This window comes from Acomys russatus, chromosome 11, assembly GCF_903995435.1.
Source record: "Acomys russatus chromosome 11, mAcoRus1.1, whole genome shotgun sequence".
NCBI lineage: Eukaryota > Metazoa > Chordata > Mammalia > Rodentia > Muridae > Acomys > Acomys russatus.
Genome location: NC_067147.1, coordinates 21,882,147 through 21,895,344, shown reverse-complemented (window position 1 = coordinate 21,895,344; position 13,198 = coordinate 21,882,147). Strand labels below are relative to the sequence as shown.

The 13,198-nt window shown below is 37.7% G+C and overlaps 1 protein-coding gene across 8 annotated transcripts in view; it reads left to right on the top strand.

Moving 5' to 3' along the window:
• Nucleotides 1-13,198, top strand: part of Fam135a (family with sequence similarity 135 member A) — a 77,216-nt gene that overhangs the window by 51,483 nt on the left and 12,535 nt on the right. For 5 of the 8 annotated variants that reach the window (XM_051152966.1, XM_051152965.1, XM_051152967.1 and 2 more), the window contains 6 exons: nucleotides 2,769-2,842; nucleotides 4,502-4,656; nucleotides 4,861-7,201; nucleotides 8,659-8,819; nucleotides 10,942-11,033; nucleotides 11,480-11,577. In XM_051152966.1, coding sequence (XP_051008923.1) covers nucleotides 2,769-2,842; nucleotides 4,502-4,656; nucleotides 4,861-7,201; nucleotides 8,659-8,819; nucleotides 10,942-11,033; nucleotides 11,480-11,577 — 2,921 coding nt within the window. The remainder of the gene's footprint in view (nucleotides 1-2,768; nucleotides 2,843-4,501; nucleotides 4,657-4,860; nucleotides 7,202-8,658; nucleotides 8,820-10,941; nucleotides 11,034-11,479; nucleotides 11,578-13,198) is intronic. The other 3 variants (XM_051152969.1, XM_051152968.1, XM_051152971.1) reach the window with 2 other exon arrangements.

Below are 13,198 nucleotides of genomic sequence, written 5' to 3'. Positions count from 1 at the left end.
ACTATTGCAAACCAAGAACAGTTTCCCTGAAGGGGACCATTTATCTAATTACATCATACTTAAGTATGTATACTTATTATTCATAATAGCCAACTTTAGAAGTTTTATGCTAGTGTAATAATGATGTTTAATATATAGACTATCTTAGTTAATTTCTGTTGGTGTATAATGAAATATCCTGGTAGAAGCCACATACGACAGAGAAGGTTTATTTTGGCTTAAGATTGCAGAGAGGAGGTTACAATCTGCCATGCCTGGGAAAGCATGGCATTAAGAGCATGATGCCTGCCGGCCACATTGCATTAGCAGTCTGGAGGCAGAGAGGAGAGAACAGCAAGAGGGGCCAGACTGTAAACCCTTGAGGCTCATGACCAGTGACTTATTTCTTCCAGCAAGGCTTCAGTTCCTAAAGGGTCCATCATCTTCCAACAGTGTCACTATCTGCTGACCATGTGAACACATAAGCTGCAGGGGACATTTCACATTCAGATTCAACATGGCCCATATTTAAATTTTACCAAATGTCATGTACTTATGATTTGAACTATATATTAGAATGAGCCCAGAAAAGGAACATTTAGTTCTTTACAGCAAAAGTTCAGCTTTTTTCTATTTAAGTTTGAATAGATATTGCCAAGTAAATGATGTTTAAATCAGAGTATATAGCCAGACTCACTCTTATTTGTTTTGTCTTGTTAGCCTCTTTTTAAAAAATATATTTTATTAATTTATTCATATTACATCTCAATTGTTATCCCCTCCCTTGTATCCTCCCATTCCTCCCTCCCTCCCATTTTCCCCTTACCCCCCTCCCCTATGACTGTGACTGAGGGGGACCTTCTCCCCCTCTATATGCTCATAGGGTAGCAGCTATAACAAGGCAATAATAAATATTTTTGTACCCCTAAATTTAAATTTGTAAACCTAGCAAATTTTAATACTATGTGTTGCCATCAGGTGGCAGTCATACATTAGTTACAGTGATACATGCACCTCGTTCATTGCATATCATCTCGATGTGCTAAAAGGTGTTAGGGAATTTAGGATCCTCTTAAGAGTACATAGAAGCAAGGAAATATTTCTGATAACAAAGCCTTGATATAGAAAGACAAAAAGATAACTTTAGAGCACCAGGTTTGGAATTTCCCAAATAGGTACTTGAGATCCAAGGTTTATTATATACTGTTCCCGTGGCTCCTTTTGCCGTAGCTTCCTCACTTACTAAATAAAAATGCCTCCTCCATAGCACTTTTAAGGCTTAAATTAAGTCTTAGTTCCGAGCCTCCTAGATAGGATACTGGCAAGAAGTGCTACTTAGTGTAGGAATTAGGGCAGTTAAGGAGAGAAGGGAAGCAGCTCACTACCTCTAGAAATTCAGTAGAAGCTAAAGAAAAGGAAGGTTGCATGAAGTGAAAAAAGAGTCTTCTGGGATACAGGCAAAGGAGGAGGCAGGGTTAAGGAAAAGGTTGGATATCATTAAAATATTGTATGGAATGTTATAGTAAACCTTCCTTTGTACACTTGATATAATACAAATGCATTTATACTTTATAGTCACCAAATACACGTATGTGTATGTGCACACATGCACACAGAGTCCTTAACATATGACTTAAACATATAACATACTTCTCTTCCCTCTGTGTACCCAAATAAGATATCTTTTTCCTCTTTTAATTGGCTTACCAGTGCTCCAGTACAAAAGAAAAGGCCTTTCTTTTCATAATTAAAAAAATAAATGTCAAAATAAAAACGCAGTAGAAGAAGTAGCAAATTCAATATGTATTTACCAGGTACATTCTTTTATAATTGCAAAATACATTAGAGGACACAAAAGTCATCAAAATATAGCTCACCCAGACATCATGGCACATAACTTTAATCCTAGCAGTTGGCAGAGGCAAGTAGATCTCGATAAGTTGAAGGCTAGCCTGATCTAAATAGCAAGTTCTAGGCCAAACAGCTAAACAGTGAGACCCTGTCTTAAAAAGTAAACTAAAACATAGTCCCTGTTCTAAAGAACACTGCATTACTAGGAAGGGGTTTGATTAGTGCATACTTCAGCAGTGGCTGCTAGAACAGCAGTTACAAAAGTATGTTATATAAACTATTTACATTGAAACTGCTGTTGCAGCCGGGCGTGGTGGCGCATGCCTTTAATCCCAGCACTCGGGAGGCAGAGGCAGGTGGATCGCTGTGAGTTCGAGGCCAGCCTGGTCTACAAAGTGAGTTCAGGACAGCCAAGGCTACACAGAGAAACCCTGTCTCGAAAAACCAAAAAAAAAAAAAAAAAAAAAAAAGGAAACTGCTGTTGCATGTGTTCTTTGTTCTTCACAAGGCCATATGCAGAAGTATTAAATGCAATTTGAAAGTGCATCACTTGGCCCTCAGAGGTCAAATGCCCAGAATCAAATGCAAATAAATCAGGCAGCTGATGGTCATGTGCTTTAATGTCTGACATATAGCGTATGTGTTGGGCACTATTCTGCAACCTGTAGACAAAACAAATAGGACAAGAGCCATCTCTACCTTTAAGGAGGAGAAATGAGGTCCAAAATGTAAACTTTAGTTTTTCACTCAGTTCTATTGTTTCTTTATTCCACACAGTATAGAAATAGAGTGACTTAGCAACACTGAAGGAAAGACTTTTAATTCCCACAGGGATGGGTTTTGAATGCCAAATGAAGTCAACATCTCTGCTTGGTGTTCTGTGCCAGACTGAGTAATGAAACTCCGTGTTATCCATGCTTCTTTTTGAAATTATTTAGGTTCGCAGATTTTCGGAGGCATTCTTTTGCTTTGAGCATCCAAGAGAAGCTGCCATTGCATACCAAGAACTTCAGTAAGTAGCACAACTGCAAAATGCAGATCCTCTATTTCATTTTACATGAGATGTCTGCTTTAGACTTCATTAATGACAGACTTTATAATTTTTAAAGCAGAAGAAAATGAAGGAATTAGAAATTTAGAACTATAACCATATTAGGTTTGATCTTAGGAATTATCTTTTGAAATCCCTTTGTATTCAAAGAAAAGCACAGTGGATATGCTGTGTCCCTGGTGTGGGCTTTGTCACATCTTTCATACTGCTGCGGAGCTCTGTTCTTCCCTGTGCCATCTTCTTCTGCTTTTGCTTTCTTGGGTCAGGATAGCTCACATTCATCTTTTTCGAATCATATTTTTGTAGTATGAATGGGATATGACACTGCCTTCTCTGACAAAAGATACAGAGTTAAAATATTTAAAATAGCTGGGTGATGGTGCTACATGATTTTAATCCCAGCAACTGGGGGGGCAGAAGCAGGTGGATCTCTGTGTTGGAGGCCAGCCTGGTCTACATGGAAGTTCCAGGACAGCCAGGGCTACACAGAGAAACCCTGTCTCAAAAAAACTAAAAAATAAAATAAAATAAATAAATGCCTTTCCACATTCATACTGAATGTGGTTAGGTCTCCTTTTCTTTGTCTTTAAAGAGTTCTTTGAAGTCCTTTCATTGAGAAAAATGAGGCAGACAGAAAGGAGTAAATACTGCATGGCTTTATATATATGAAGTTTTGAACAAGCAAAACTAAATCGAAGAAAGTCTAAACAGTAGTCTTCTTTGGGTTGGTATGGCTGAAAAATTAAGTAAATGTAAGGAAATTAAGTAGGTGGAAATATGTGTTGTGTATTCATTTGTCAAATCATACAGGATATTTTTCAGTGTATCACCATAAAATACATATAAACAATAACTGAGCATAGAAGGTAGTCAATATTAAATGATAAAACAAGGGCGGGTATTAATTGTTCAGACTGGGTGATAAGTAAATGAAGTTTTATATATATATATATTACACTTGAATTTTAAAATTTGTTAGAAAAAAATTTTCTAAAAAATGTTCAGATTTCTTTTTCGTGTCTGGATGTTTTGTCTGAACATGTGTATGTTCATCATGTGTACCTGGTACTATTGGAGATCAGAGAAAGGAGTCAGATCTCCTGGAAACAGTTACAGGTGTTGTGAGCCACCATGTGGATGCTGGGAATCAAATTGGGCCTTTTCCTCTAAATGCACTACTGAGTCATCTATCTATTCCCCTAGAGAAACATTTTTATCACTGTTTTGTATTAGAAAATATATCCTATTTTAAATAGCTGTTCAGTGTACTTACTAGAATGTATTAGTAAAGCAGCCATACTTTACTAATTAGTAAGCTTTTAACTTTTGATACTACTTCTATGTTCTAGTTACAGCAAATTTGGCATTTCAAGAGTATGCATTGACAGTCACCTTCAAATAATATAAGAAATTATACAATAGATTATGTCAATAATTTATTATTAGTAAACCCTAATTTTCATTTTGCCAGTTTTAATCTCTGACCAAGAAGCTTTTCCCAAGGACATTGCATCTTGCAGAAAGGTGTAGAGCTGGTGGGGGAGAGAATAGGATAGATTTAAAGTGGAGGTGTGGTTCATTATTTTTTTCACTACAATCTGACTTAAGAATATTTTTCAGTGCTCAGAGTCATCTACAGATGTGCACCGCTATCAAAAATACTTCCTTCTGCAGTTCTCTTCCACCCCTACCTATTGAATGTAGTGAATTAGATGGAGATCTCAATTCATTGCCTATAATCTTTGAAGATAGGTATTTAGATTCAGTTATTAAAGGTAAGTATAATCTAACTAAAATACATAAGCTATGTATGTCAATTTTAGCATATTCTTCCAAATATACATAAAACCCTACTGTAACATTTTCCTCTAGTTTCATTTACTTTTGAGGAAAGTAAAAAGTTACAGTTAGAAAAAGTAGTCTTGATCCTTTGAGTTCTCACACTTGTAAACTTGAATCTTTTTTTCTTTGGATAAAAGACTTAGATGCACCCTGGATGGGAATTCAGAGTCTTCAGATAACAGAGGCCAGTAGAATGGATAAACATGAGACTGAAGAAAGCTCTGTAACAGGACTTTCTAGCCCAGAGTTGAAGGTCAGACCTGCTGTTGCCGCCAGTATTTGCTATACAGAAAGTGAAAAGCAGCTAACAAAATCTGTAAAAGGGAAGAATGAAGAATCAAATAAATCCAAGGTTAAGGTCACTAAGCTCATGAAAACAATGAAACCAGAAAACACAAAAAAGTTAATAAAACAGAGCTCTAAAGATTCTGTCATTTTAGTAAGCTACAGATGTTTGAAAAATACAGCATCAAGTGATCTCACTAAATGCTTTGAAGGCAATCCTTCACATAGTCAGAAGGAAAGTCTGGATCCCACAATTTGTGGACATAATTTTGACCCACAAACCTCCATCAGACAGACAAGTCAAAAGGAAGCTAGCTGTTTGCCAGCTGTTACAGACAGAAGTGAACACAAGTCTCCAGATACTGAAAATATGCAACCAGACCAGTTCGATCTCTTGAACTCTGGCAGCCTAAATCTTTGTGCAAATTTGTCCATTTCAGGTAAACTTGCTATCTCCCAAGACGATAGTGATATCCCACATGTGGAGCACGGTGTGGCGGCTAGAAGTTCATCAGATGAGTGCCGTGACAATGAGACAAGCCCATCTTCGGGAGTTAGCACACTTGAAGTAAAGTCCAGTGGAGAGAAAGTAACTGTTAAAACAGGACCTTGGACAGAGCTTCAAGAAGATGAACTATTTGTGGATAATTTACTACCCAGTTTTGAGGCTTTAGACTCTAATGATAAATCCAAGTCTATAGAAATAACAGTTGAAAAGGACGCTGTACGAGAAGCAAAATGTCATCCTACTGAAGAGTCATTAACTAACTTAAGAAGTAATCTACCTGCTCCTTCTACAAAAGAATATCATGTTGTAGTAAGTGGCGACACAATTAAGTTACCAGATACTAATGCCACATATGCCTCCTCTAGATTTTCAGATTCGGGTGTTGAAAGTGAGCCAAGTTCTGTGGCAACACATCCAAATCCAGAACTAGCCTTTGAAACTCTCCCAGGGCCAGGGCCATGCAACAGTGAAAGATTGTTTCCTCAGCTTTTGATGAAGCCGGATCACAGTGTAAAGTTTTCACTAGGAAGTCATTGCACTGAGAGCACAAGTGCTTTAAGTGAAATCCAGTCATCTTTGACGTCAATAAACTCCCTACCTTCTGATGATGAACTGTCACCTGATGATAACTGTAAGAAATATGCTGTGCCTGAATGTCACCTGAGTGGTAGTAAAACGGCATTACATCTAGGAACCGTGGATCTGCCAAGGTGTGATGACACTAAAAAGTCAAGTATTATTTTGCAACAGCAATGTGTTGTGTTTTCAGGGCATTTGGACAATAATAGTTTAGTAGTGCACTCCTTAAATGCAAGCAGTAAAGAGCCTTTACAACTTGTTTTCTCAGGTGAAGATAATCCCAGTGACATTAATAGTTGGGGCTCCAAGCCTAATTTGGACACTGTCTTGAAAGGCTCCCAGAGTCATGCTACATCTAATAACAGCTCTGCAGAAATAGTGACAACACTAAGTTCAAAACTGACTTGCTTAGGTACTCCTTGTGTTGTTTCAGGGTCCGTTTCTACTGATACAGAGCTTAACGAAGATAGAACTATGGAAAGAAAAATTAGTGAGCCATTCAATAACAAGCAGGTGTATTCCGAAGCCCCTGTTATTGAAAGTGACCCTCTGAGTACAGGTGACTCTCTGTCTAGCAGGACTGATGTGGTAACGCAAGGGCTTGTGGAGAATTATTTTGGATCTCAGAGCAATATGGATGTTCCTGACGCGTGTGGCAGTGCTCACCACAGCTCAGTTAGCTCTCAGAGGGAAGCCTGTGAAAAAGGAGTTAGTGATCTACAACAGGAACTGGGAAAGGAGGAGGAGGAAGAGGAGGAAGAGGATCAACAAATGGTTCAAAATGGGTATTATGAAGAAACAGATTTTCCAGCTACAGATGGGACAGTAGGTGCTCACTGTATAAGTGGACATGTGCTAGGAGAACAAAGACATGAACCATCTGAAAAAGTTAACAGTGAATACCTGAGGGCTGGTGTAGCTGTTCCTGCTGTCTGTACGTCTGGTTGTTTGTCCTTCCCATCTGCTCCCCGCGATTCTCCTTGTGGTGTTAAATATTCTTCTAGAAGTAAATTTGATGCCATTACAAAGCAGCCAAGCAGCATTTCTTACAACTTCACTTCTTCGACGACCTGGTATGAAAATTCACCAAAACCTCAAATACATGCGTAAGTAATGGAACTCAGTATTTGTCTAAGTGTGTATCTGAAACCTCAAATATAGTGCCAAAGGTGGAATCTTTTTGTTGTTTCCTCTAATAGACCATGCTCCCTTGATTGTTAAAAATGGTGAAATGGTCACAATATACTTTGGTGATTTGTTTCCAAATGGTCCTGTGTATAGGTTAGACTTTTTTTTTTCCCCAGCAGTTTTATGGTAGAACTGTGCAATAGCTAAGGTTAAAACCCTGTTTGTGTAACTACATTATTTCTCCCCTATAATTTCAGAAAAGAGCTAGGCTTTATGAGCACATGTGGGAAATAAGGGTACTATTAATATTAAATAGATGAAAATTACACATGTGCAGAAAGTTCTTAAATCCAGCAGCCCCCAGTCACCTTGCTTAAGTCAGGTGTTTCCAGAGCAGATTGATCTGTGTGCACTGGTTCCTAAAAATTCCACTTCAGCCTAGACCAAATCATGATCTGTGAAGTGAAAAGTGTGGGCATGTGTACAGCACTCTGGTTTATCTTTGTCATTAAGATATATAAAACCTAAAGCTAGAAGGTGTTAATAGTCATTGATTTGAAAACTTACATGCAAGCATCACATGGTGGCATATACCATTAATCCCAGCACTCAGGAGTCAGACAGATGTTTTTGAGTTCAAGGCTAACTTCTTCCACCCCACCCCCACGGGACAATGCCAGTCACATAGAGAGACCCTGTCTCAGAAACAAAACAAACTGATAGCACACCTTTTAGATTCCCAGTTTTTCTGAGGCATCAGAAAGCAAAGCCTGTGTGTACTACACAGACAAGTATTGATCAGCTCCTTTATTTCCCCTTTTCTCAGCCAAATGGTTGTCACATTAAATAGCAGTTTTGATGTTTACAGTCTTCCAGTTATATTTAGTATCATGCCAAGGACTGTATTCTGTCAGTTATAGCTGTGCGTCTCTCTTGGTGCTGCTCCTTATTGGTGTGTTCAGAGCAAAGTTCAAGTAGCCCCTCCTGTTTGGGTGCCATGATTGCCCTGCTTTATATGGTAGCTGCTTGTTATTTTTTAAGTTGTAAGAGAACAAAGGAGAGGATTTGATTACATGGTAAATACCAGTTGTCATTTCTCCAGTACTTTTTAAAGTATTTTATGCATGCAATATTAAGTTTTATAGAAAGTATAAACTGCTTCTAATACTTTCTTTGTCAGTTTCAAGTTTGAAAGACTGTTTTAAAGTTACTCCAAGGTTAAAGTATTCATTGTATCTAATTACACTATGTAAGAAAACTACCAGAGAAGTGTGAGAGAATCATTTAGATGACCCCGTGTGGTTTTATACTTTTACAAATATTGCCATCTTCTTTTCTTGCACTTCTCTACATTCATTACGTTGTCTTTCTGTTTCTAAAAATGAGGAGTGACAAATCTTTAGTAAAGAATATCTTTTATAATATTTCACTTCAGCTTCCTTCAGGCAAAAGAAGAATTGAAACAACTTAAACTGCCTGGATTCATGTACAGTGATGTTCCTCTGCTGGCGTCCTCAGCACCTTACTTCAGCATGGAAGAAGAAGATGGGTCTGAGGATGGCGTGCATCTCATTGTCTGTGTCCATGGTCTAGATGGTATGTGGCATCTGTTGACACACTCATGGCAACTCAATAGCTTTTCCTAATAGAATATTTATTTTTCTGTAATCTTTGAACTTGAAAAATAGTGAATTGCTAAAATTAATTTAATACTATATTTTGAAACAGAAATGTACTTAACTTTATAATATTAGGGTTTTTTTTTTTTCATTGTTTTTAAGTAAATCTGCCATGGAGCTGACACTCATGTAAATGCCTTAATTTTTTTTTTTTTTTTTTTTTTTCTGTATTCTCGCTGATTTTATTAACTGTAACCTCAGGACTGTTCTTTAATAGTTTCCTATCATCTGTTACCTTGCTTCTTAAACCTTACAGACTTGAAAAGAAAATCGGTACTCTTACTGATTTTCGGCATCACTAAAATGTGTAGCTTCATAACAACTGCCATGGTTAACTCAGGAGATTTTCCTTTCTGGGTTGAGAAGCTGGTAGAAAGAGCCAACCAATTAACATGACACACTACATGTTGTAATTCTACAACAAACTATTTTATGGGATTTAAAACTATTAAGTAAAGACCTTTTTTAAAAGACCCTTCAAGAAATAAAAGTCTTCACTTACCAGGAGAGTGAGACCAAGGGGAGAACATCCTATTTGGACTCTAGGTGAGAGAAGCATGAAAGAATGGGGAAATAGAAGGATCCAGAGGGTCCGAGAAACCTATAAGAAGAACATTATGATGGGCAGATCTGGGCCCATGGGTCCTGCTCAAACTATGACACCAGCCAAGGACAATACGTACAGTAAACTTCAAACCCCTACCCAGACCTAGCCAATGGACAGGACATTCTCCACAGTTGAGTGGAGAGTAGGAACTGACAGCAGGCTACCAAGAAGAGACTTGATACCCTATGATCATATTTAGGGGGAGGAGGTCCCCCTCAGTCAGAGTCATAGGGGAGGGGAATAAGGGGAAAATGGGAAGGAGGGAGGAATGAGAGGATATAGGGATGGGATAACAACTGAGATGTAATATGAATAAATTAATAAAATACATTTAAAAAAAATAAAAATGCCTCAATACCAACCTTTTAACTCTTTCCTTAAATAATGCGATGTCAAATGATTGTCTTCAAAACAAGACTTTTTGACAGTAGAATTTTCTGGCAGATTTCCTTCACTTGAAATTTCAAAACACAGGTCTTCCTTATGTTACAGAAATTGGTTTGGAATAATAGAAAAAAGATGGAATTCAGCACATTCTTTGGTTGCCCGGCTGTGGTACCAAATCTGGTAACACCATACCAACACTCCTCTAAGAAAACTATTTGGTATATTAAATAAATCTCTAGCTACTAGCATCAATATATTATTATGTCAAAAATTTAAAATCCAGAGTACAAAAATAAATAAAAGAAATTTCTGTAAAGTGTACTACATAAGTAAGTTAATAAGAATAATTGATGAGACTCAATTAGCCATTCCCAGTGCGTATGAGCTGTGCATGAAACATTAAGAATTATTATTAAGGAGATCTACTCTCTAACCCATAATTGTGATTAATTGAATATATTTCTAAGCCACATAGAACTTACACTTAATAGTGAAAAGTAGAAGTAGTCATTTGAAAATTAGGAATAAAAAGTACAATATTCCAATACATAAATTATTAAGTAGCTAAACAATAAATATTAGAAGGGTTAAGTAAAATTGAAACCTGATAACAGTGTGTATCTATTGCTAGTAAAGCAAAGGGGTCAGAGCAAACAACGAGGTTGTTTAAGGTGCTCCATATTTTATACCTGCATGCTTTATCACTGTCTTTAAGTATACTTTGGATGTATTTTTAGGTAATGGTTATAAACTATCCTAGTCATCAAAGGAAAGTCAGCAGACTAAATCCGATGCAAACTGCAGTCAAGATCTGTTACATGGTCGCCTGGGGCAGTGATCAAGAGCCAGGGAGTCATTTGCTGTGCCGTGTCCAGGTAGTCTGTCAGCTGTGTGCTGTTAGATACGCGAACCGAAACTTCTCAAGAGATAAACTGTAAAGGACATTGGCTGGAAACTGTTTCCAAAAACTGTAAAAATGCGTGACAAGCCTACATGCCACCTTTTACTTCACCTCATCCTTTAAACATCACTTTTCATTTTCTAGGAAACAGTGCCGATCTCCGACTAGTAAAAACATACATCGAACTTGGACTGCCTGGGGGAAGAGTCGATTTTCTCATGTCTGAGAGAAACCAGGTACAGTAGGGCAGTATCCTTGTGCCCCGTCCTGCAGTTTGCTTGCTGCAAAATGCCTGTGGTCACACAAACTCTTCTGACTTGTGTGAAATTTACCATCCGTTCATATCCAGAAGCCATACCGATGATACACATCCTGACTTAGGAGTTCTGTTGTGTATGAAATGTTTTAGAGGTCACATTTTTGTACAAAATTATATTAACTAAGCCATTATATGAGGCTTCGTGTTTAATAGTGCTAGCCTGAGACATAAATGAGTCGAGTGCTATTACAGATGCTGAGACTCCTTTCCGTAGAAACTTTTTGTTCATTTTAATTAAAGAATATGAAACTGGCCTAAAAATGAACTTAACTATATTGATAACACCTAATTAAAAGATAATTGTATTCAGTTTTTCATGTTATGGTACATATTTTAGTGTATAATATGTTTTCTCTTATTTAGAATGATACATTTGCTGATTTTGACTGCATGACTGATCGCCTTTTGGATGAAATTATACAGTATATTCAGATATATAGTTTAACAGTCTCAAAAATAAGGTAACTTATATTATTACACAGTCTTTTTATATTTCTATGATTTATACAACAAAATAGTCTATAACACTGTTACCCTAATCTGCAGTTTAGGAACTGGGGCTGGAGCGATGGCTCAGCTGGGAACAACACCAGCAGCTGAGTGGCCGGCGGAAAGAGAGACGCTGCATTCACATGTCATTCTCTGACTTCACGCCTAATACACACCCACACAAAATAAGTCATTTTAGTGTGATGAAATAGGAGAAGTTATCGTTCCAAGAAAGGGTGGTGGGATAAATTAGAGAGACTGGCTGAATTGATAAAGGTCTTGCTCTGCAAGATTGAGATCCAAGTTCAGATCCCCAGCACCATGTGGAAGCCAGGCACAATGCTGCATATCTGTCAGTCTAGTGAGGGGCCTGGAGCTTGCTGGCCAGTCTGTCTAGCCAGGTTCATTGAGAGACCCTGTCTGAAGAAATAAAATGGAGAACAATAAGATAGTTGATGTCAATCTCTGGCCTTTACACATGTATAAACACATATGTACCTGTATGTGCATGCACACAAACACATACACAGACATCCACCATTCAGGAACAATTGTGTTGTGTTACTTTATAGTATAATATGTTCAGAATAAACGTAAGAGACTGAAAATAGGTTACTGGTAGCAGACATTATCCCTGTGCGTTGAAACCAGTCTAATTTCATATATAAGAACCAAAAGAGCCAGAAGTTTCCAACAGAATGGGATGAAAAACGTTTGAGGAGATACAAATGCTGACTACCTGATTTGATGATGATACATTATATACATGTTTTGAACTACCACATTGTAACCTACGTGTCAGTTAACTTTTCTTATACTTTATTTTTATTGTATGTGCATTGCTGTTTTGCCTATATGTATGTCTGTGTGAGGGTGTCAGATCCTGGAGTTAGAGATAGTTGTGAGCTGCCATGTGGATGCTGGGAATTGAACCCAGGTCATCTGGAAGAACAGTCAGTGCTCTTAACCGCTGAGCCATCTCTCCAGCCCATCAGTCAACATCTTAAATTATGTTTTCTTAAATTCATGTGGATGCACATTCATGTGCATGTATATTCACATACACATGGAGACCAAAGAATAGCTGCAGGTGTCAGCCCTCAATTGCTGTTTTTGAGACAGGCTCTCTCCTGAGCCTTGACCTCACCAAGTACACCAGACTAGTTAGCTGGCAAACACACCCCAGAAGCCCCCCCTTCCCTACCTCTCCAGCACTAGGATTACAAGCGAGCACACACATACCCATCTTTTTTCTTAATATAATATGTATTTATTTATTGTGTGTTTGCATGTGTATGCCACAGCACCCATATACACGTGCTGGCTACAAGACAATTAGCCATCATGTGGTTTCCGGAATTAAACACCCAGCTCTTTTTGTTTTATTAACATGAATTTTGATAATTGAATTTCAGCCCTAGTGCTTCCTAGGCAAGAACTTCAGCAACAACACCATCACCCCGTTCCCTTACTTTTAAACTGTCAGCAGCGTAATAGCCACTAATAGATAATTTCTAAAAAGTTATCTTTTTTTTTATATGTACAGCTTCATTGTTATATTTGAAGTTTAACAAGTAAATAGTTTGGGTATGT